This window comes from Strongylocentrotus purpuratus, unplaced genomic scaffold (genome assembly GCF_000002235.5).
Source record: "Strongylocentrotus purpuratus isolate Spur 01 unplaced genomic scaffold, Spur_5.0 spur5_scaffold_21, whole genome shotgun sequence".
NCBI lineage: Eukaryota > Metazoa > Echinodermata > Echinoidea > Camarodonta > Strongylocentrotidae > Strongylocentrotus > Strongylocentrotus purpuratus.
Genome location: NW_022145607.1, coordinates 21,157,154 through 21,182,833, shown reverse-complemented (window position 1 = coordinate 21,182,833; position 25,680 = coordinate 21,157,154). Strand labels below are relative to the sequence as shown.

General features: G+C 37.5%; 1 protein-coding gene across 1 annotated transcript; it reads left to right on the top strand.

The window, feature by feature from the left end:
• The first annotated feature begins 1,834 nt into the window (after positions 1-1,834).
• On the top strand, positions 1,835-24,635 carry LOC115928265 (macoilin-like). The gene is made up of 11 exons (XM_030995331.1): positions 1,835-2,167; positions 10,160-10,304; positions 14,786-14,912; positions 15,636-15,768; positions 16,853-17,043; positions 17,583-18,195; positions 18,654-18,812; positions 19,247-19,414; positions 20,897-21,023; positions 22,885-23,056; positions 24,246-24,635. Exons 1-11 carry the CDS (start codon positions 1,953-1,955, stop codon positions 24,629-24,631), a joined length of 2,436 nt encoding a protein of 811 aa, XP_030851191.1. The 5' UTR covers positions 1,835-1,952; the 3' UTR covers positions 24,632-24,635.
• Positions 24,636-25,680: the final 1,045 nt, after the last annotated feature.

Sequence of the window (25,680 nt, the reverse complement as noted above, 5' to 3'; positions counted from 1 at the left end):
CTAACTTCTGGTTCTCCCTTTAACAACATTTAAAGTTTTTTAAAGTTTAAAATATCCTTTATTTGAATCAATTATACACTATTGGAACTATGTGAATCTCCATTCTAGTCACATTTTTTTTTGTATCTTTAAGGAATCCAACCAAATCTCTGCGTATTATTAAGTTATGGCTAATTCACAGGTTTTATATTACATGATAATGATTAATTTAATGTGTACAGTCATAATGGTCAACTATGGATATTTTCTCTTTCTTTGTAACTCATGTACATGGATATGTATACGACATCAACTGTTTAATTTGTGTTATCTTGTTACCCGCTTGAGTACATTTGTAACATTGTGTTATGTTGTTAATCAATTCAAATTCAAATTCAAATAAGTTAGTGACCATAGTCTTATTGACGTTGTGCTCAGTGCTCACACGCCATGACAGTTTCTTTTTGGCCTTTCGATACGCACCTTTCGATGGGTGGGGTGACATTAAAAAAAAAAAAACACCTTTCGGCACTTACCTATATACATTTCGTTTATGCATGTCCGTGCATCTTGTATTTAAACAAAAAACTAAGACCACAAACCAGATTAGCCATTTGCAGCAGTTCTTTACCTTCTGTTTTGTATACAAAAATCATAGAAACTGACAAGTATGCATGAATAACAAGAGGTGGCGCTCTTTTAGTTTTGGACGCGTGGAAGATTGAACCAATTTTCTCTTCCGTGACGATATCACCATCTTCATCGGAATGAATGGGATCATTCCTTGTCTCAATAAACTATTTTCAAAAGATAAAATAACAGTGTGTTCTTGAATTGTGACCATGTTTGTGAGACCATTTGTTATTTATTTATCAATACATATTTTAATTTTTATTATTCAGTTTAAATTGGATATTGGACAATAAAAGTACGATTGAGAAGTAAAAGTAGCATGGTGATCAGATTCGCCTGGGTTAGTGGCGAGGAACATCAAGTAAACGCAGGGGTGGCCGAGCGACTTCCAGAGTGGGGGGGGGGGGGGGCGCTAATGAAAAAGGGGCACTTACAAAGAGAAATCTCAAAGCAAACAAAAAAGAGGGGGGAAATTAGACATTTGTATAAACCCCTACATTGTGATTACAATACTAGGGAAGGTTTCAATGTTAGTTTCTCGTTATGCATCATCCGGTGCATTATACAAGATAATTAAGCATCATACTTTGCATTTAAGGTGTGCTGGTCTGAATATTCATTTGCTAGCGAGCGAAGATTGTGAGGTCTCAGTGCGAAAATTTACATCTTATAAAGAAAAGAAAAAAAAATCCTGATGTGGTTCTTACAAACACAGTCTCATAACGTACGCGTAGACTGAAAGACCTTTGCTAAGTAACATATTAAGTAATAACCTATAAATGCGAGCGAGCTTTGGGGAAATCGCTCTTAGTCCCTTTAAATTCGGGGCACGTTTAATGATGGGAGGATAAGGGGACCCTTATCATTTTTAATGAGGGTATTTATCAGAGGTGAAAATGGGGCACTCTAACTAAGTAGGCACTTTTTCCTTTGCAGATAGGGGCACTTCAGCAGGTGGCATTGTGTCCCCCCTGCCCCCCCCCCCCCGGAGCGCCGCCCGTGAGTACATGGTCATGGAATGAAGAGGAGATTAGAAAACGTCTCCATAAAATTTGCCCCAGTGGATTTGAAAAAAATAAACTGAAGAATGAAGAATGAAAATTACTTCTTCCGAAGTTATGTTGAAAACGAAATGGCGTCCTTGTCTGCTTTGCGCAAGCGCAATGATATGTGTACAATATTCATGTACACATGTACTTGCACGTACGTATTCGCTATGGCTCAAGCTCTCAGTCTATGCTATGTCGATCCTCGTACTGTAAAATACGTGCGGGAGCTCTCGCCGTACCGTAGCCAGCCAGCTTCGCTCCGCTTGTAAATTGTATACAACATGTCAACATATGCATAGCGGACGCACACTGTGTACAGCGCAGCAGCCAGATTTTTTTAGAAGCGGTGAAAGTTATTTTCTGAAATACCTCCCCATTCTCTCCGAATTTGTAGTAATTTCTCACAAGCTGGGCGCTATCGGGAATATGAAGAGGCGAACTGCCGACTGCGGCAGACCTAGACGTCCTTTGAAACGTACAAAGATCACGGAGGGTATTTACGGCAGGTAATTTTTGAGACAAAATAATGTCAGTGACCAGTGACAGTGTCCCTGGCCCTGTGCATGTGTGATGATAAGGTCTGATTGTGGGTGACAGATTGTCAAGTTGAAAGTGTATGAACTGTTGTTTGTTTTCACTGTGAAGGATGATGTTGACTTAAACTAGGGATATTCAACATTAAATGTATACAGTTTCAGAAATGGGTGTAAGGTTAACCTTATTCAAGCATTGTCTAACTTTTAGTTTTAACATGCAAACAAAAATTGGATGTCAACATGGTCAATGGACAATCCCATATTTCAAGAAGAATATGATGATTATGAGATATGATGAGGTCATTCATTCACTGATTTCACCCACATGCACAAGCTTACGATGAGAAAAACGGATACCTCGATGATGCTCCATTAAACGACATCTCGACACTGTCGCTTGACGTGTCCGCTGAGGCCCGAATTCACAAAGGAGGTTTGTCAACAAACCTAGGTTTATGTGTAGGGTGTTAGACCGAATTTTCCGTCTCTTTCGTTCGTTAGCCTCTTATTGGGGTAGGGTCGGCTCTCTCTTTAGAGACGGAAGCCGTTTATACACATGTCCTTGCTAACGCCACGGCCAGTTCTGGTCGTAGCGTTTTGCCCCCAAAATCCCCCAAAATGTCATTTTACCTCGAGCATGTTATATTGTAAATTAGGCCTAGGCTATAATAAATCAGTTCCACTTACCAACTTGACTGAAATAATCAGTTTAATAGTCCCTTTTTAGGAAATTATGGGTCAAAATCGGAATCCATGTTATTCAACATGGATTCCGATTTTGACCCATAATTTCCTAAAAAGGGACTATTAAACTGATTATTTCAGTCAAGTTGGTAAGTGGAACTGATTTATTATAGCCTAGGCCTAATTTACAATATAACATGCTCGAGGTAAAATGACATTTTGGGGGATTTTGGGGGCAAAACGCTACGACCAGAACTGGCCGTGGCGTTAGCAAGGACATGTGTATAAACGGCTTCCGTCTCTAAAGAGAGAGCCGACCCTACCCCAATAAGAGGCTAACGAACGAAAGAGACGGAAAATTCGGTCTAGTAGGGTGTCTGATCGCGCACCCGATGTTGTGTGCTAAAATCTTTCCCATAGAGATTGCACACATCCCTATGTGGTCTACATGCATTGCGCGACCAAGCAAAATTGGTCAATGATTTTATGAAAAATTTGAAATTCAAACCTTTATAACAAATGATCCTGAAGGTGAAACTCAATAAATGTGGTGTCATATGAAAGAGCAGGTTTTTCTCCATATTCCCCATAGGGGGCCACCCCAGGAATTCTAAATATATCTTGCTCAAAACAGCGATTTAAACATCGTTTCCATGGTAACTCGGAGATTTACCAATTTCACGAACTGCCCCCCGAGGGATAAGTTGGGCCAGCTGTAAAGAATATATCCATGCACTTATTTTTTCTCTAGTCCCAAGGGATCATTTGTTACAACAGTTTGAAAATACCCTTGCTCCACGCTTTGCATATCGTGCTGTGCATTAGCTGTGCAGCTTTTGAGCAGAAATTATAACTCTGCGTGAACCACTTTTCTGTCCATTCTGACCAAAATGCTATGAATATTGCACAGTTTTTGAGGGGCTGTATCTTTTGATAGAAACATCGGTGAGTCTTGAAATTTGAAAGGTATTATTCTGATTACATTTTTTACTCCAATATCCAACAAAAATGGTGAAAAACGATCCCAAATTGAAAATTGAAAAATCGTTCAGACACCCTATTATGTGCATCATATGATGCGTTTTGACGCGGTTTTGACGAACCTTGTTTGTAAAAACGTGTTGAAACGCGTCATATAAACCTAGGTTTTTCGACAAACCTCCTTTGTGAATTCGGGCCTACATGTAGATCTAAGTGTTTCACAAAACTGTCTTTGCCAAGATGAGCGAGAATTTCTTGTCATGACTCCAAACCCGTCATATTTATTTAGGAGGAGGTGCGATAGCTCAGTCTAGGAGCAGTGGTCTCGTAATCCGGTGACCCGGTTTCGAAACCAAGTCGATGCACTAGTGCTCTTTGGTAAGGCATTAATCCTCATTACCAGGTCCCTCGGAGAGGACCTAAAGCCGTCAGCCGTCTGGTTGCTTACAAGCATTTATGCTTTCTTAGCAGTCGAGTAAAAAAATAAAATAACCACCAACCCCCACCACATTTAGAATGTCATCTCAAGGCAACTTTAAGTCGGTGTATGGGCAGCGAAATGATTAAAACTAAAAAATTTATTTTAAAACTTATTTCTTGATCTTTAAGCTCTAGCTCATTTCACTGATCAGTTCTTAATAAATACATACAAGCTGTTCTTATAAGGTTTTAATGCATTAACAAGTAAATAATACAAATATCTTTTGTAGTTAAATCAGTCTACTATAGAGAAGTCACCGAAGATCAAACAGTCTGTAATTACAGATCAACGAGAATGACGAAATTTTTGTAAAGGTGTTTCTCTAGACATTTTCCATTTTCAAGCCTAATCTTGATACAAATCATAGCACATAAATATTTGGTAAATGTTAAACTAGGCCTGTAACAGATCATCGGATCATAGGCCGATCTTGAGCCGATCAGGGGTGATCGGATAATAATTTCCGATCGCCGATCAATAAAAATGATTTTTTAAATGCCAACATTTTCAAGTTTTTGGCTATCAAATGCTTTAAAAAAATTCATAGCTGGGATTATTTTGTCATTTGGAGTTGTTGTAGACCATGTTTGTTGATACTTAGGCAGCCATCTTGGATTATAATGTAGGCATGCATTATAATCCAAGATGGCGGCCCGCATGTTTTGCCTCTTCTCTTAGACCAATATTATTAATTTCAAAGTCATGAAAAGGCACTAAATATCAACAAACATGGTCTACAACAACTCCAAATGACAAAATAATCCCAGCCATGAATTTTTCAAAAGTATTTGACATCCCAAAACTTGAAAATTTTCATCATTAAAAAAATTCTGCCGATTTTTTTTGCCAATTATTTTTGCCGATACCAATCACAGGTGCGAGGGTGTCGCTCTGATCTTCCAATCCAATCAAAGCCCCAACTGACAGCGTTATGTTAAACTATGAGTTATAAAATATATTTAAAAAAATTATTTTCTTGACTTAAAGAAAAGTCTCTAACAACCGATTTTTTTAGCTGAATTCAATTTAATTTTGTGTCGAGGCAACTTTATCAAAATTGGAATTGAAAAGGTGTGGGCCCCCATTACAAAAATACACTGGTTACATGATAAGATATCATCTTCATTTACGCCCCACTGCACTACATGTAGTTTGGCCAGGAGGGATTGGACCTCCCTGTATGGTCACTGACAGGTGGTTATCTCATCAAATCAGCTTTCGATTCACATACCGTAAGAAAAAGGGGATCATGACGGACCAATGGTCACCGATTAGGCATTGTTTGCTACATGAGGGCGCAAGTAGCTATAGATGTAAGTAGTGCAGTGGGACCTTAATTCATATGGATGGAGATTGCACATTACATTATATAATATTCTGAGTGTATTATTACAACTGTACTGTAGTTGCTTTAGGCAGGAAGAGTAGGAATAAATTATAATGACATACCTGTAGAGGATTTTTTAGCATATCAGGTTTTGTAGTTTTGTACATGTCTCTATTGAAATTAAGTTATCGATATAAAACATTTGCCATACAGTATCTATGAATTTCAGTTGTATAAAAAGTTATTTATATCTAATTGTACACAACATACTCCAACTCAAGATGTGATATGTTCATCCAAACAGAATATATCAGAATAAAAAGGATGCCATTCACATGCACACACATCTCTTCATAGTTTGGTGTGTGAATTAGGCTTTGTACTGTACCTTTCTTTTGTAGAATATTAACACTTTCATGAACAGTCGTGTGCATAATGCAGACACTTTGAGTGGCATGATTTTACAACCTATTACGGGTAGAACATCCTTCCCTTTTTATGTGATATGTACACTGTAGATGTACCGCCCTTTTTATTATTTTTTTAAAATATAGATTTAAAGGTACTATGTCCTTTTTGCAGCCATCCTCAAATTCTGTAGAACTTTGCAGGAATTATGAATATGTCATGTATGTCCTGTCTGTGAAATTTAAACGTTAGCAGTGTCCTCATATTCAAAGTATGCAAGGAAACCCGTTTACTTGCTTGACTTCACTGTCAGACACTATTGAGTGAGTGACTGGCTTTTTTTCTTCTTTGGTAATAACTTACATGAAAAGAGTTGTAAAGGGTACATGAGCATTTGTCTACATCAATAACCCACTTCTTGTGATGGCCAAGATTAAACTGATTGAATCTTTGCGCAGCATAAAACGTATGACCATTCGGTACAATTGTCTGAAAATCAAGACTATTACTTTTGGGCTCTACATGTATAGCCCTAAAGTCGATTTGACAACTAATAGTCGTTATTTTCCCACTTGAAGACATTTTAAAGCCCCACCTTTTTTAGGGACGTTCTAAATTAGTATTATCTTTCAAATGCAGTTGGAATTTAACTTTTTCATTTTTTGGCCTGCAAATGGGACATACATGTAGTACCTTTAATAGGCAGAAGTTCCCTATTTTTGTCAGTCTAGTCTCGGTGATCAAACAAAATTCTGCTTTGAAATTTCACCGATGCACATAAATGGGAAGTGAGAAATTGAATATGATTGATGAATTACTCCAATCATGCTTAAATATTGCATTATTAGGAAGTACACAATGTACATGTAGGAATTACAAATAAAAAAAATACGATAGTTCAGAGCACAATCTCAAAAGGCGTTTACGCTTTACAGAACATTCAACCTGCAAGAGCACATACACTACATTTGTACATGTCACCATGTTCTGTACAGTACTAAGATGTAGGCTATTAAATTTTCAATGCATTTCATCTCTGTTGTGCAATGGTCTGTATTCTGCAATGCCACAGTCATGGGATACCCGACCTTACACATGTACTGTTCTGTGCAATATGTACATGTAACACGCAATGCATGGGTACCTGTAGGCCTGTATTTAGGCAGGATTCTACTTGGAGTGGAAAACAAGAAAGAAAAAGAAAGGAATAAATAATGAAAGAAAGAAGGAGAGAAAGAAAGAAAAAATAAAACAAAGAAAAGTAGATAAATAGGATATACTTGAAAGAGAAAAATTTCTGTACAAGTAGTTTTATTTTGTGCACAACTCTCTTGGACTGTGGAAATCTTGAATTGCATAAATACATGTACTATACATTGTGTATCAAAAAAAAGTTTACCCAACTTTGGTAGCTTCTAATTAAAAAATTATAACCTCTGTGACTTTGAATCACATTTTATTGTAAAAAAGAACTACAGGTGTATCAAATTATTACTTCTATTTGCTATGTACATTGTACCTGTACATGTTGCTTTTAGCACTCCTAAATATTTTATAATAATTTGTTATCATTATGATTATTACTTTTGTTGTTTACAATATTATTGTTATTTGTATTTATGTTATTAATATTATTATTTTGAAATATTGGTATCATTATTTTATCATCATCATTTACTATTTTCATCATCATCATCATCATCAACTTCATCATCAGTCACCATCATCATCATCATTTTTATTACATGTACATGTATATGTAGTACAGGGCAGCGTTTCATGAAACCGTCATAAGTACAATTTCACCGACATCCCATTGAAACGCGTGTTAAACTTAATACACGCCTTTCAATGAGATGTCGGTGAACTTGTACTTATGACGGTTTCGTGAAACGCTGCCCAGGTGTACAGTGTACAGCATCATCATGATCATTAGTTATGACTACCAGTACTGAATACACAACTAAGCCAGACTGGTATCTTTCCCTTACCTCATTATGATGAAAGTGATGAACCGGGAGAGGAAGGTGAATAAAAAATGGACCACCGCAGCATGCATCTAGGTCATCCTCGGTTGCCACGGTAACTTCAATTTTTGGATGCGTGCCTTACAAATCATCAGGATGTTGCCTCGGGGTTGGAGGACATAATTATGGGAAACGGAAAAGAAGGAGCATGCTTGCAAAATTTGTCAAGTTTGGTAATGGATGTGGAGCTGCATGAATAATGAGGGATTTTTTCTTTTCTTCTCTTCAGAATTCAAATGTACAGTACATGTACATCATGTATGCATAGAGCATTTGTATGCCATATCATTATCTTTAATATGTATTGTATAGTATATGAGGTACAAATTTTAGATCATTTACACGTTTGTAGATTGTAGATATTTGAGAGTTATAAGGGATAAATCGTTGTCAGTGAAAGTACAAAGGTAAAGAGGAAAAGAGTGTGATGATAAAAAGTAAAAATAAAAATAATTGGAAAAAAAAAGAAGAATTGATTTACAAAGTCTGGAAGGTGACATATTACTTCAAGTTTTGGATTGTGACTTGATTAAACCTTTTTTTTGTTGCGCTAGGAATTTTAAAAAAGAAAAAATGCTTCTCAATCCTTAAATTTGCAATTTGACGAGAGATTCAAAGTCATTGTTTTTCTATCGGAACTGGCAATTTTGTCAACTTTGCAACAACTTTCTCGCCCATTCATATTGTTTTCACAGATATCATTTATTATTTGAACAATGTACATGTAACAATGAAAAAAGAATATCATTATAGCCAATTTAAAAAGAACAATTATGTGGTCAATTTAGCCCTAAATATAAATCCTGTCTTGAAAGGGATACAGTATGTGTCAATTCTGTATCAGGTCTGTTTGTGTGTATTGTGCTAGGTAAATAATCCATATCGATTCTTTCATTTGTATTTATAGAATATTGCTGTTATTACAGCCTATTTTGTTATTTCTTTATCTGAAAAGTGGAGGGGGAAATGTACTTCACTATTATGCAGGTTGCCATTGAAATATCACTTTTCATTTCCCCAATCTCGGATGTACAGTTTGAGTCCCATACATTGTACAGTCCCTTACAGTACATACATGTAATATGACTAAGATTTGCATTCAAATGTAAACCACAAAGTACATGTATGAAATAATTAAATGCTTTTCTTGTTGAGGCACGTAGGAAATGTACCAGCTTGTTTTGATTTGTACACAGTGCTAGATACAGGATGCACAAACTTTTCAATCAAATGGTTAAAAAGAAAGAAAACAAGACGATAATATCCCCTTTCACATCCTACCCCAAACAGTTGCTTTGTATTTCATTTTGACCAGTGCCCACCCTAAAATTCCAGTGCCCCCTCAACAGCTGGAACGATGCCATACCACGCCACTGGTTGTAAATTTATACCTTTTTGTGTACACCTTTACATGTTGTATGGCAATGTAAAATGTTTTCTATATTTTGTAGTGTTGTTAAAGATGGAGTGGCTAGAAATAACTATCATTTTTGTTTGTGTGTGTGGTGGGGGGGGGGGGGGGTGGGAAGTGGTACCCTTGGTTAAAAAAGGGTAGTTCACAGCCCTATAATACAGGTACATGCACATGTACTTCACCTTTATGTTATGAGACATATATGTTCATTTTTTGGTGTTGAAATTTAGGATTTAGCCCTTGGCAATAGATTTTACAGCATTGTGGTTCTTTACTTCAATTGTGAATATCTCCTTGATGGTGTTGTTTCCAAACGTTTGCAGATAAGGTACTACCGTATTCATATAGAATAGATTTCAATATAATGAAAACTGAAACAAATTGGAATTCTCAAAGGAAAATAGTTTATAGAGGACAACAGATTTTGTTTGGCCAGATGGATGGCCACGACCTACATTATGTCGTCCTGTAACAGCTCTCAAAGCTAATAACATGACAATAGATTTTTGTGGGGACTTCTCTTATAGACCACGCTACTCTCTTTGTACAATGCTTGTAATGATTTGTTATTGTTGCTAAAATTCAACTCATTTTCAACATTTTTCCTCTTCTCGCTCCCTTTTTCTGTTCACGTTCACAGTAGTACTTTCCTCTACCTGAAATTCCTTGGAATATGGGGCTTTGTCCTGCTGCTTGACTTTCTCCTGGAGTTCCGCTTTGAGTATCTCTGGCCAGTCTGGCTGCTGCTAAGAAGCATCTACGACTCCTACAAGTACCAAGGCCTGGTAAGATGCCTTAAGCCCCTTTCACACCGGATCTGCGTAGAGTTGCGTAGTGTTGCGTACCGACTACGCCGAAGTTAAGCTGCGTACTCATGAATAAATTGATGCTTCGGCGTAGTCCCTGCGTAGGTTATGCGTAGGCTTGCGTACGATCGGCGTATAGTTACGTACCCTGTGCGTAGGCACCGCGTACCTTCGGCGTAGGCAATTGGCGTAGGGTTACGTACGGTTGCGTAGGCCTGGCGTAGGGTTGCTTACGGTTGCGTAGGCCTGGCGTAGGGTTGCTTACGGTTGCGTACGGTTGCTTACTGTGGGAGAAAATGCCATGTAAAAATGCAATAGACGCTCGTAGGAGCCGCGAGTATAGCCATTGGCGCTTTATAAACATATATAATAAAAAAAATATGTTAAAAAACAGTTCAATTTATTGTATAAATAAACTGTGCAGTGTACAAAGAATTGTACATGTTATTACATGTGAACATAACTTGATCTTAGTATAATAATAACATTCTGACAAACTGTGACATCCAAGGGGCAGTGGGTCTCTTTTGCATGCGTGAAATAGGGCTGAAACGCCAATTTGCGTAAAATAGTGAGTGCAGAAAATAACATTTATAAACCTGCCATAAGTTTTTATAGTAAAAAGTGGCATTCGGTACACGTTTTTGACCGTTAAATTTTCAGTTTTTTTAGTAGGTATTAGCAACTGCTGAGGTTATTTTGCAGTAATGTTAATTTGTTCAAGATTTTATTTTCCAAAAAAATGCAGACATTTTTGTTGATGTACTACATTATTGTACTATGTATCATTCAAAAGGGTAATATATGAACTTTCTTTTGATGAACATTGCAAGGTCACGTGATGTGATTTGATACCTCAAAACGCCAACAAAAGAGAGCACTTATTTTGATTTGTGAATAAATGTGGACAGCAGTCTGATATTTGTTGACCATATCTCTTTTTTCACTCATTTGTAAAATATCATTCCATAACAGTTTCCTGAAAGTTTGAAGACGATATTCGTTGTCCTTGGTCCGTAGCGTATTTGTGTGTGACAATGTAATGATATAAATGTTAGTCATTTATTAAAATTAAAGAAATACTTCTGACATACACACTCACTCAGTCTCACTAACAGAGTGAGAAAAAATTATTTCTTTGCTCATTTCAATTAAACAAATTATATTACAAACATACAAACAGGACCACAAACGTACACACAAGCAAACAAACCGACACAAATACATACAGATTTCCACAAAACATAATACAATTTTCGCATGAGGCATCAGTTTATGAATCTTATCTCTGTTTATTATATCAACAGCCTGAGATGTCAATTATCACAAATTGAAAAAACCATAACAAAACAAAAAATGTCAGTCTGAAATACCTTGTAGTAGTACAAACAGAATAACAAGCAAGAATGATCAATGATCAATATCTGCCAAGTTTACATCCAGGTCCTAAAAAAAATCTTTATACCATACGTTTTTAATGCTTCGTCGGACTGGCGTAGGGTAGCGTATTGTTGCGTAGGCTTGGCGTACATTTGCGTAGGCTTGGCGTACAGTAGCGTAGGCTTGGCGTACAGTTGCGTAGGCTTGGCGTACAGTTGCGTAGTAAAGTCTACGCCGAAGGTACGCGAAAAAAATTAAACATGTTTAATTTTTTGCGTTCATCTCGCGTACCCATTCGCGTCCCTCCGCGTACAGTTGCGTAGGGTTGCGTACGATCGGCGTAGGGTTGCGTACGATCGGCGTAGTCGCTACGCAACTCTACGCAAGGCCCGGTGTGAAAGCCCCTTTAGACATACCGTATTTGCCAGCGATAAGGCCGCACCGCCGCAGAGGCCGCACCCCCAACTTTGACATTTCAAAGAGGGAAAAAAAAACAAAAAAAACAAACGGACAAAACAAAATAATCATAATTTTCTCGAAAACACTATTTTTTTTTTTACAAACTGATACCAAATTCATCCATATTCTTATAATTTACCGGAAGTTTAGCTAAAAAAGTGATCGCAGGCAGATTTGGTGTCCGATATACCCCTACCACAATGTACGGTGTAATGCGAAACTGCATGAAATGGAAAAACAAAATGGCGACTTCGGATGGATGTGCGCGGCAGCTCCGTTGGACTGTCCCTTCTTTTACCTTTGCAATGCATTGGCATGAACTTAGATCAAGATCTATCGGCAAATGTTGTGTTAGGACGTTTATTTTCGTCTTCATGTCAACAATGCAAAATAAAATTGTCGGTAAGATGTTTGGAAATGTCCTGTACCATAGTGGTATTGTTATTTTACTGTTTCTAGTCCCATACGTGCAAATTCGTGTTGGTTTTGACACTTTTTTTTTTTTTTTTTACTCTTTCATTGTAAAGGCCGCACCCCGACTTTTTGATATTTTCTCTTCCAAAAATACTGCGGCCTTTACGCCGGCAAATACGGTACTGTACATGTACCTACAACTTCAAAACCGTACATGTACAGTGAAACCTGTTTATGAAGACCACCCAAGTAAGATAAAAAAAGTGGTCTTTATAGGCAGGTGGTCTTCATGTACAGGGATCTTTAGTTCATGTTTTAATGAGTAACCATTTTCATGGGAAACAAAAAATGTGGTCCTTGTAGACAGGTGGTCTTTGTAATTTAGTCTATAAATGAATTAAGAAGAATTGTAGAGGTACACTGTATGTTTTCAGCTGCTTTATGAAGAAGTCAAATGATGTACCGTATGTGTTTTCTTAAAAATACAGGGGTTTTATTCCATAGATTTGTAGTGCAATTGGAAGCACAGTTCCTATTTTTGAGCTTCCAGCTGATCTTTTGAGCCACAGATTCAATTTATTTTTAAATTTCAGTATAAATATATGCAAAGTATACTGTATTCTTAATTTTGTCTTGAAATTGAGAGATTTCCCATTTTTATGTTGGACTAGGAGGATGGTACACTGTACATGTACATGTAGGTATACTGACACTACAATGAACCGTAGTAGTGGCACAGAAAATGCATCCAGAACGCTACATATACGCATAATCTTAACTTTATGGCATCAAACTGTAACCATGGCATGACGTGATGATGAGGAGCAGGTGAAATAACTGTATGACACAGACTAGGCCACATAATGTCAAACCTGTCATTCAAATACATTTAATACTGTGTACAGTATGTCAAATTACGACTGTAATTCACCGACATCATAAACAATTATGCCTTTTTCCGTTACGGACGTTTCTTTTTGTGCCTCTACGTCTTGATCTCAAAATGGATGAGAGAGATTTGAATTAAATGAAATACAGTTTATACATGTATCTGAATTTGTGAAAGCATATGATTTACAAAATGTACCAGTAACCTTTCAAGAAAACATACATGTTGTTTATGGAGACTTCTGAGTATTACATTATAATATTTTGTGTATGCAAAGAGTCTCTCAAGGGTCCTCCAAGTGAGGAATTATTAAAAATAGAAATGTTCTGTTGATTGTAAATCTGTTTTTCAAAATGTTGATGTTTGTCGAACAAAACATTTCACTTGACATTTCCGTCATTTTAGCGTAGTTGAGAGTACAGGAATTGATGAGCTGTGTAGAATTTATAATCTTCTTCTTACTCTTTTTATGAGATAATTAACAATTCAATCACAAATAGCTGACAAAACATAAGGCCTTTTTATCTTGTCTTGTTCAGATTTTATATTGATTTCACTTGGAACCGCATCAACACATCAGTGAATTTTTAAGATTTGTAAAAGGTGTTGCCATGAAAAATCGCTATATTAACAATTTGCAAAGTTTCATTTAGTGAACTTTCTAGTTTTAAAGTTTATATCTTCAGACATTACTGCATCAAAAGCTAGATTGTATATATTTCAAGATGAAGATTGTCAATTTAACTTGTTCCTGTTCAGAATATACAAGTATCTTGTTTATCATTTTCTCTTTTGGAAAGACTTCTTTAATCTTCTTCATATTCAGTGCCTTCAATTTTTCTGTCAAGATTTGAATGCAATATTTTCCTTTTTAGAATAATAAACATGTACCTTTAATCATTGTATATCAATATTTCTTTTTGCAGGCCTTCTCTATATGCTCCTTTTTTAGTGCCATCATTTTTTTGTCGAGATTTGAATTCAACCTTTCCTTTTTTAGAATATACATGTATCTGCTATCTTCAACCGTTATTCATCAATATTTCTTTTGGCAGGCCTTCTCTGTGCTCTTCGTATTCATTGCCTTCATTCTTTCTGTCAAGGTTTGAATTCGATCTTTTCCATTTTTGAGAATTTAAATGTGTCTTTAACCGTTCTTTGTCAATATTTCTTTTAGCAGGCCTTCCCAGTGTTCTTCTTTTTTTAATTGCCTTTATTCTTTCTGTCAAGATTTGAATTCAGCCTTTTCTTTTTAGCGTATATACATGTACACTTTACATTTATCTTTAACCATTGTTATCACTATTTCTTTTGGCAGGCCTTCTCGGTGTTCTTCATTTTCATTGCCTTCACGTCGGACATGATTTGCCTGCTGTTCATCCCAGTGCACTGGCTCTTCTTTGCAGCCAGCACCTACGTGTGGGTCCAGTTTGTGTGGCATACTGGTGAGTAGCATCTCTACACTGTCTGGGGGCTGTTTCACAAAGATCCTAATTTGAACTTATCTCTAAGTTGGACTTAACAATTATGGAAAGCCGTTAGCATCTATGAAAATATTTTGTTAAAGTAATATCAATTTTTTTTTTCTTGATGTGGAAATTATAAAAAGTCTAAAATACTTGATTTTTCGCTTTTTAATATATTTTATTTTAAGGCTACATACATATATGGCTCTCCATAATTTTAAAGTCCAACTTAGAGATAAGTTTGACTTAGGACCTTTCTGAAACACCCCCAAGGTGTCTTCTGTAGAAAGGCACCAACAAGAAAGTTTGTCAATTTTTTCTTCAATTGTTATAATAAAGGGATAAAAAAAGTAGTTTAGAAAGTTGTAATCATCGCTGCTAAAGTTAGGGTATGAACTCTAAGAACTGAAGTGCGTTATTCAGATGAGCCCTAGCTGTAATCCAGGGCTCCAAGCTATTAAACTCTTTTGCAACCTACGGAGATGTCAGGAAGCGGAAATCCTGTTTAAAAAAACATGAACAGCAACAAATTCATGATTTTGATACTATCGGCTAAAAAATCTATTCTTTGTCACGATTGATCAGATTTTATCCACCAGTGCTAATGTCAGGTGTCACCATGTGATGTACACGTTCATTTGTTTAACATGCTGATCACAATTTCCTTGATCTCATATTCCGTTGCATTTCCTCCTTTTATAGATCGAGGCATCTGTTTACCGACGGTGGCTTTATGGCTGCTGTTTGTATACATTGAAGCTTCAGTAAGACTCAGAGGGTTAAGATCAGTGGTTCCATTTCATCTGGATTTATGCAGGCCATTCGCTGCTCACTGGTAAGTAGATCTTTGGTGTAATATTAAGCAAATACATCTTGCTCTATCGTACATCGTTTATATAGCAGGCAGTTGACCTTGATGTTTCTTTTTTTATAATGACTTATAACGTTATGCTCTACATTTCTGTATCTTATAACATACAGATAAAGCGACTACACCTGTATGCCACTTTCAGAACTCAACTAAAGACATACCTATTTCAGATTGCTTACAATTAGTCACTGCAGTCTTTCCCAGTTAGAATCATGAACAGACATGTTTGGTAGTTCTTCAGTCTCATCAGCGCCTTTGATTTAATAGGCAACTAGATATTGGCGCTTTATAAATACTTGGATTGGATTGGATATGCCAAAGGACCTGTGTTGCGTGCAGTTATTTTTTTTATCCCCTGTTATCATTCATTTACAAATGAAAAGGTGCTTCAGCTTATGTGTGAAAAAGTCTTTTATGCACCCCGTTAATCAGACAATGCGTCCTAAACTGAGAGTAAATCTATTGATTTTTTATTGACATGATTTATGAGATTTCCAATACTTTTTATTACAATTTTTTCCCCATTTGCCTTTGTTGTACAAGGTCACATCAGGTACATGTATAAAAAGTAAAGTAGTGTTGGTCTGAAGAATTGTGGAGGCGTTGCAAGGGTTTATGACTGTCAGTTTAATAAAGAGTTCATGGCGAACAAGTTTTTAATCACAGTTTTGAACCCTTTCAGAAGCATTCACTTATTTTCCTTTGAGATTACCAGGTAAGAATTGCCACCATTCCCAATATGCAAGGTTGATTAGATTATAAAGTATATTGTTTCCAATTCCATCATCAGGTAATTTTTTTAATATCAGGAATGAAAGAAACATTGCCAAACCATCTACAATATCTAATGGGCACTTCCTGGAGTATATGCTGAATCTATTTATCTTTTTGCATACATATTTTGTTGTCAATTTTTTCAATTTTTTCAAATAAATGTTTTGCAAGCCTGTATTTCAACCGTCGACCATCTACCAAAGCAGTGTGGCTGTGTCAAGAACATTTTGGATAAATCATATGAATACAATTCTTTGATCCCGTTTGTTTTCAGTATTGGCTATCCGGTAGTTACTCTAGGATTCAACTTCAAAAGTTATGTGAGCTATCGCATGAGGCTGAGGAAGCAGAAAGAGGTTCAAAAGGAGAATGATTTTTATATGCAGCTCCTGCAGCAGGCACTGCCCCCAGAGCAGCAGGCGGCCAATGGCGTCGCGGTCGCTCCAGCTGAAAAACCTACAAAAGGTGAGAATATTCTTGTGTAGTGTTTGATTTTTCACAGTGGACTATGAGTAAAGCACAAGTTTACTAAGAATAAAATACCAAGCACTTTTCATACTTATAGTTTTAACTCATGAGTGACTTGTGTGGTGGTGGTGGTTATGTTACCTGACTGCTAAGAAAGCATAAATGCTTGTTCGTGAGCTTCCAGAGAACCGACTGCTTTAGGTACTCTCTGGGGGACCTGGTAATGAGGATTAATGCACATTGATACGTATAAGAGTGTGAAAAATTGCCCTGTATATGATATCTTTCCGTGACTTTCATAAAGTCTAACTCGCTTTAGTGACCATCTGCCTGTAAAGACCACATTGTTTCCCTAGATCGCATGTTGTTTATTGAAATAACATGAAGCAGAAACATAAAAGACTGCCTTTCTAATTTGTATCTCTATTGACTGGTCTTAACATTAGTGAGTACATACTTATTCTGAGACGTTTGTGATATTGATGGCAATGAAAGGGATAAAGCTCGGAACTATTTGTATTTTTGATCCTCAACAGCTGTGAGTAAAAAGCCTGACGAGCCTGTAGCGAATGGAGTCGGTGGTAAGAAAGAGTCTCCGAGTAGCAAGCAACCAAAGAACCACCCCGCAGGGGACGGAGGTGGTGGTGGAGGCAATGAGAGAAGCAATGTGACTAAAGACAGCCGTAATAAACATGTCGGAGCAAACAATGCCAGCACGCATGCCAAGTCCACGTCGACCACTCCGCAGGATGGCAATTACATAGAAACAAAGACTTCTCAACTCTCATCCTCCTCCTCCTCCTCCTCTACTTCGTCATCATCATCGTCGTCATCGTCGACGTCGACGACGAGCAGTCACTCTGTGAACGAGTTTGACAACGTAAAGGAAAATCTTGCCAACGAGCAGACGCAAGCCAAGAATCTGAAACAGATCTCGGTGGGGTCGTCGACGCGGCAGCGCAACCCTTCGCCCGTGATGAAAGAGAACAGTTCCTCGGGGCAGGGGAGTAGAAAGCCGAAGCCGCTGCCTTCCAAGCTAGAAAATAAAGATAAAGATAAGGATACAAACGTTAGTGCGGAGCAAGCCAGAACGATGAACAGCACCAACCAGCAAGTTAAGACGGATCCTTCCAAGTATACCATAGCTAGGTAAGAGTATAGTGCAGTGTACAAACAATACACAGCAGTGAGGGCATTAGTATAGTAATAATGACTGCTTTGAGAGAAATTGTTGTTTTTATACGCTCAAGGGGAGGTTACACTCGGGCAATAGCACGATTGTAACCTCTTTGTGTAACCTCTTTGTGAAACCGGTCCCTGTAAGACTGACGTTGTAGGTCTTCCGTGCTTTCAGTATCCTGGGCTGTTAGTTTCACTGGCTGTAGCAGTCAATCAGGAATGAGCCTTTGCATTCTTTCAATACTATTTTATTGTTGTGGACTATTGTGATTAATAAAGTTGTTAGTCATTCTTAACATCAGCTTAGTGGAAGTATAACCCGTCAAATTTGTTTAGTCAGTTTTTATCTCTTTTTAGTACAATTTAAAAGAGTTATTTTAAAGCGAGAAGTCAAGTTAACTAAGAGATGTCTTATTGATCTTCTACAGGTTGGAGTCTGATATAAAGAAGCTGAAGGCTGACCTTCAGGCCAGTCGTCAGGTAGAGAGTGACCTTCGAAACCAAGTCAACAGTATATTAGCTGATGAAATACAAGATAAGGAGGTCATGGAACAGTATAGAAAAGATAATGAGTCCCTTCAAAACAGGTTCGTCTCTCTCTTTCTCCCCCTCTCTTTCTCCCCCTCTCTTTCACCCCCTCTCTTTCTCCCCCTTCTCCTCCCTCTCTCACTATCTTTCTCTGTCTCTTTCTATGTCTATCTCTCTGTCGATCTCTCTCTCTCTTTCTATCTCTATCTCGCTGTCTGTCGATCTCTCTCTTTCTATCTCTTTCTCTCTGTCTGTCGATCTCTCTCTCTCTCTCTCTCTCTCTTATCATTTGATAGGCAATTAGGCATCGTACAACAGATATGTTTTTATATCTGAAATTTTATGGATTCTGATATTAGGAGCTAGAAATAAAAATAAATGATGTATGTATTTCAAAGGAAAGCATTTGCATGTGTGTACAGTTCAATAGCCGTTTGCTTTCTGAAATCCTCAAATTGAACGTGACCTTTAACCTTTTGACCTCTCATCACAGATTGCATAATTTGGTGACCCAGAAGCAGCAGGACAAGCAGAACATAATTCAGCTTGAGAAGAAGGTCAAGCAGGAGAGGGATGGGAGAACCTCTCTTGAGAACCTGCTCAAGGAAGAACGTAAAAGTAGAAAAGCTGAAGAATCCTGCAGACAATATTCTCATGCAAGGTATTAAAGTGATGCATTGATTGGATGCCGTCATTGCCAAGATATTATGCATATCATTTTAAAATTATGATATATCGAGGGGTCAGTGACATAAAGACGTAACTCCATTTTGGCCAATTTGAGAAAAAGTGGTTTATGTGTTACTGACCACTTGGGCCTTAAGGAGTTAAGTGTATGTTTCACTAGCCATTGACTTCAATGTGGGTGTTGAGTGGAGTTAAGTCTTTGTGTTTCCAGGAAAGCCAACATCTTTCTGAACATTTTGATATCAAATACTCATTTTGGCAAAATATGGAGTTACGTCTTTGTGTCACTGAACCCTTGATATATAATAATATACAATAGGCTTTTGGTTGCACCATGTGAGAGAGGGGGGAGGATTGGGGAGTCCTGAAAAGGACTGTTGGTAATCTTTCTTGAGCTTATAGTACTATAGCGCCAGAGCTGCCAACTAGTACGGATTTCCCGTAATTGGTACATAAATTAACGATCATTACGGCAGTACGGAATGTTGTCTTAAAATTACGGATTACAAAAAAAAGAAAAAAAAGAAGAAGATTTGTTTTGTTTTGTTTGCGCATAGGGATCTATCGTAGCAAGTGCTGTGCAGTATGGTGGCCATCCAACACTCGCTGCATGAGAAAGATGGAAAAGTATCAAGTATTCTGTTAATAGAAGCCAATTTTTCATTGAAAACTTATGTGTTGTGATGAACTGAAAATCATTATTTAGCAACTTTGTGGGATGAAATCACAAAAAATTTCAGATAATCATGCGCGCATGTGTCCGCTTGCCATTCTTTTTAGATTCATGGCGCTTCATAAGAAATTATTGATTTATTCCCCAAATTACTGAATTTGAGCCTCATGATTACTGATTTTCTGTTCTGGAGGTTGGCAGCTCTGTAGTGCCGGTTGGAGAGGATGGGTAGTAGGAAGAGCTTAATGTTTCAAACAGGTTGACTTTCTGTCTGTCGTCAGGAGTGTATATAATAATTTAATATATAAAATATAAAATTATTATTATATTGCAGTATGGTCTTACCTACCCAGGAGAGCCTCTGCATTATTAAAATTGCTGTTTTCTAGGGCTGCAATTATTTTTCACCCAGACAAAAATGTGGGAATTTGTTTATCAATGCATCCATGCAAATGAAAGTCATCAACAAAATACAATGGTCTATTTGCTTTTTAGGGTCCATGGTAAAGTTTCTTGTGTTTCCTGTGCAACTTTTATTTATTTTTTTTTTTTTTAAGAATTCATTCATTTCTCAGCAATATTACTCTTTGTTACCGTATTTAAATTGAACAATTTCAGCCCTTGGCCTGTATGTTCAGTGGATATATTGTCACAATTACTAGGACTTTAAAAAAAGTTTGACACATATCCTTGCAAAACCACTTGAAGTAACTGATGAATATATGTTTGTTTGTGTTTGTTGTAGTGGTCTGTATCTTGCTCCTTTGTATTTGTTTGACACAGTAGCGTGGAAGAGTGCACGGAAAACTGTCGCACGAGACGCCAGGACCAGGAAAGCGAGATTCAACATTTATTGAAGGAAACAAGAGACAAAGGAGATAGATTAAGAGATTTAGAACAAAATATTGAGGTAAGCTATCCAGCCACGTAGCCAAAGATAGTATTCTCTCAGCTGTTGTGAGGCCAAATTGTTAGATATTTGTTGCTGACTGTCAGACTGTATGTTGTCGAAAAACATTTCTTAACGACCTTAACCCTACTGTACTGGGCTATTTTGAGTACCTCACTGACAGGGGGGGGGGGGGGGGGGGGGCCTGGGAGGCCCCCCCCCCCTATGATCTCGGCCGTCGACTGTCCGATGAACACAAAAATTTGCACGTTTGTAGATATTTACGTAAGGAACAAGATGGTATAATTAGTTTTTTCCTAATATGCAAATTTTTGTCGTTATAGCCTAATTAATTATGCAAAATGCTAATTTTATGCATTTTACACAAAACTCTACATATTTGTCTGTAGAGTTTTGAAGATCTTGAAAATGTATTGAATAAATGTTTCCTTCATCTCAAATTCATGAGGTTTCATTATTTTTATGATATTTGAAAATGCATAGGTTAATTTGCATAAATTATGAATACCGTATTTGCCGGCGATAGGCCGCACCGCCGCATAGGCAGCACCCCCAACTTTGACATTTCAAAGAGGAAAAAAAAACGAACGGACAAAACAAAATAATCATAATTTTCTCGAAAACACTATTTTTTATTATTGTTATTACTTTGATTTTTGTCTCGCCTGCATAGCAAAAAGCGAGACATAGGCGCCGCTTTTCCAGTGACGGCGACGGCGGCGGCGGCGTCAACATCAAAAACTTTACCTAAGGTTAAGTTTTTAAATTTTTAATATAATTTTTAAAGTATACGTTCTTAGTCAATGAAACTTGGACTATAGGGTTATCAAGTCTCCCCAATCATGTGAGTAGAATTTCAGGTCACTAAGTTAAGGTCAAAGGTCATTTAAGGTCAACAAACTTAGACTTTGTTGTGGCATCAACATCAAGATATTCAAAATGCTTCTTCTTCATTATTTTTCAACCGATTATGATTCTGATTGATTCATATGATAGTGCTAGGAGAGGGATTTAAAAATGCTACTCAAAATCGTGAAATTCCATTATCTATGCTAATTTATGCAAATTTATTGGAAATCACAAAAAATGCTTCTTCTTCATTTCTCGACCGATTTTGATTTGGTTTGCTTTATCTGGTAGAGCTAACTTTGGTACACTAAACTTCTACACCGAATTTTGAAATTGTTCTCCATTAATTAATTATGGTAATATATGCAAATTTATTCCAAAAATAACAAAAGTTGCTTCTTCTCCCTCATTTCTTGACCGATTTTGATTTGGTTTGCCTTATCTGGTAGAGCTAAATTTGGAACACTACACTTCTACACAGAATTTTGAGATTTTACTCCATTGATTAATTATGGTAATTTATGCAAATTTATTCCAAAAATAATTTAAAAATCACAAAAAATGCTTCTTCTCCTTCATATTTCGACCGATTTTGATTTGGTTTGCTTTATATCACAGAGCTAACTTTGGTACACTATACTTCTACACAGAATTTAGAGATTTTGCTCCATTGATTATTTATGGTACTTTATGAGAATGAAATGAAATTATGTCCCTTCCAGGGCATCAAATTTTGATTTTTTGATCAGTTCAAAAGTGTACCACATAAAATTTACGATATTTGTTGTTGCGAGATGCGGATGAGTGCTACGTCATTGAAGTTCTGGTTTATCATATTGAATTGCGTTATGCAGGCGAGACCGCCGAGAGCTTTTCCCTTGTTTTTAGTTTCTGTTTGATTTTCTTTTTCTTTTGCAGTTTTAAAAATATATAACGAACAATTCATTGCAAATTTTATACATGAGTTTTGATAACTAGCAGTAGAAAGTATGTTTTTGTTCGCCTTTCACAGCTCCGTGAACGTCAGGAAATCCAGAGCAATAACGAGAGGCTGATGAACGCCCTGGTAGCCATGCAAGATAAAACAGCTCAGCTGGAAAACAGTCTTAGGGCGGAGACCAAACTCAAGCTAGATCTCTTCTCGGCTCTGGGTGATGCAAGGCGACAGGTTGAAATAGCTGCTAGTAAGTTTCAAGTGATGTTTAAACTTGAGGCTAGGTTATTACGAGTGAATCAAATAACTCAGGTGGTCTTCAAACTTGATCTTTGCCACAAGTTTGCTGTAGTTTGCTTTTTGATTTGAGAGTCTTTTATTTTTATGACTCGGCCCACTGTAGGTGGTTGTGGAGGCATTGTGTTTTTTTTCTTCAAAATAATAATGATAATAATAAGGTTAATTATGCCTCCGTTACGAAGTAGCCGGAGGCATTATGTTTTTGGGTTGTCCGTCCGTCCGTACGTACGTCCCGTTCTCGTGATCGCGTTATCTGAAGAACCGATTAATGGATTGCTGCCAAACTTTGGTCATGTATGTATCTTGCAGAGCCAATGAACTGATTAGATTTTGGGGGTCACAAGGTCAAAGGTCAAAGGTCACATGGCTCATTATGTATGCAAATACAGCTCGTGATCGCGTTATCTGAAGAACCGATTGATGGATTCCTTCCAAACATTGGTCATGTATGTATCTTGCAGGGCCAATGAACTGATTAGATTTTGGGGTCATGAGGTCAAAGGTCAAAGGTCATGCGGCTCATTATGTATGCAGAAATAGCTTGTGATCGCATTATCATTAGAACAGATTGATGGATTCCTGCCAAACTTAGATCATGTATGTATCTTGCAGAGCCAATGAAATGAGTAGATTCTTGGGTCATGAGTTCAAAGGTCAAAGTTCAAAGGTCATGGGCTCATTATGTATGCAAAAATAGCTTGTGAATGCATTCTCATTAGAACTGACAGATGGATTACTATTTAACTCGGGACATCTTGCAGAGCCAATTAACTGAGTAGATTTTAGGGTCATGAGGTCAAAGATCAAAGGGTCATATATGTATATGAGAAATTGCTTGTAATCAAGATATTCTGAGAACCTGTTAATGGATTACAATTGAACTTGAATTAAAAAAATTTCTTCTGTTTCGGTTTGTAAAATCGCTCTTTGACGGAGGCATCATTTTCGACTGCGCGCAGTCAAAGTTCCATCTAGTTTTGTAATGTTTTTAGTTTGTTATACTATATGAGACCTTATATGACTGGTGCCCTGTGTTACGCCATTGAAATATTTAATGATGTGATACATCAGTGAGTATTTTTTCTGTAGATGAACAATACTAAAGAACTGCGCTCTACCTTTTATTTTGTGTTGTGTAGGTCAATTACATCACAAGGATTCTGAGATCCGTGAGTTAAAATCAACCATAGCTGACCTGATGGCAGTAATGCCCATGGCTAACTACCCTTCAACCTCCACCTCTGGCAGTGCACCCGCCACCCCGCGGTACTCCGTCAACTTCTGCAGCCCGCGTCAGTCACAGGCCGACGAGAGCTCCAAACCAGCGGCGGTCACCAAGCCAATGGCGGGGGTATCTCCCCTCGTTCAGCAGCAACCAACGCCACCGCCCCAACCGCAGCAACCGCAGCAGCAGCGATCCAACCCAGGGACCCCTCCCCCTGGTGCACAGTCGCAGGGGACTTCCCCCGCCAAGTCATCGGGGCTCGACCCCAATGCAGCCATCTACAGACCTAAGAGTAACTAGAACATAAGTAGAGAGAGAAAGAGAAAACAGATAAGGATCTTCTTGCCAAGGTGTGCTTAGTCATGGTGTGATGCTTCATTTTTTCGTGCTTGTCAAAGTTGTCGCTTTATTGTTTGTAACATAGCTCACATAGAACGGTCCGTTTCATTCATACTCCAGAAAAACAAAGGGTGTCCACATGTGTTGTCTCATGCTTCCTCAATGGCTCCTGTTGAACATTGATAGATATTTAAAGTTAAAGATCACAAACATTTTGATATGATTGAAGCACAAGTAGATAACCACTTATTGCTTCCATCAGGGATGCCAGTTTTCAGAATATTGCTCAATTTCTAGCCCTTACACCTCTCCAATTCAGGTCTTTGATAGTTTCAAAGTTTACAGAATGTATGGGGCTTCATAGTGTACTGTATCGGTCTATTCTCAAGCGCATTGGTTAAACATACTGGTATATCTATTCTTTTTTCCCCATACACGTAGAATTTATCTGTAAGGGCATTAACTCTTGAAAGGAGTTGATTCCTTTCTGGCTTTGAACAGACAAGTTACATAGAGAGGTAGGCAACGATCACAATCATCTGAAACATTGCGTTTAATTGGATCTATTCCACAGTACCAAGAGAAACCAATGAGACCAACACCAGACCAACTGCAGTCAGATTTCTTAACGTTACCCCAGTGGTAAAAAAAAATGTTTGGTTTGAAGTACGTTTTGATTCATTTTTTTGGTGCTGCTGAGGTAGCAGGTGTGATCTCTGCAATCTTGCCAACATCAAGCAGCCCCCCCCCCCACACTTTGTATTATATAGAAAGGATGTAATGATAAGCGTGATTAATTCTAAAAACATATAAATCAGGAACTGGAAGAAAAAAGTGTTGTAAAGCAGAACTGACCAAACAGCTGTCTTGAGCCTAATACTGAATTTGTATCAAATTTGATAATATTGCTCTTGTGAGCAGTCTGAGGCTGAGGATTCAATTTCATCCCTTTTTCTTGTGTGCTTGTTTTTTTTGTTGGTGATCCTCAATCATAATGATATTGTTGTAAT

Coding starts and splice junctions, on each gene's coding strand:
- LOC115928265 (XM_030995331.1), top strand. CDS start 1,953: ATGCATAGCGGACGCACACTGTGTACAGCGCAGCAGCCAGATTTTTTT. Junction 10,305..14,785: donor CCTACAAGTACCAAGGCCTG/GTAAGATGCCTT, acceptor TTCTTTTGGCAG/GCCTTCTCGGTGTTCTTCAT. Junction 15,769..16,852: donor AGGCCATTCGCTGCTCACTG/GTAAGTAGATCT, acceptor GTTTGTTTTCAG/TATTGGCTATCCGGTAGTTA.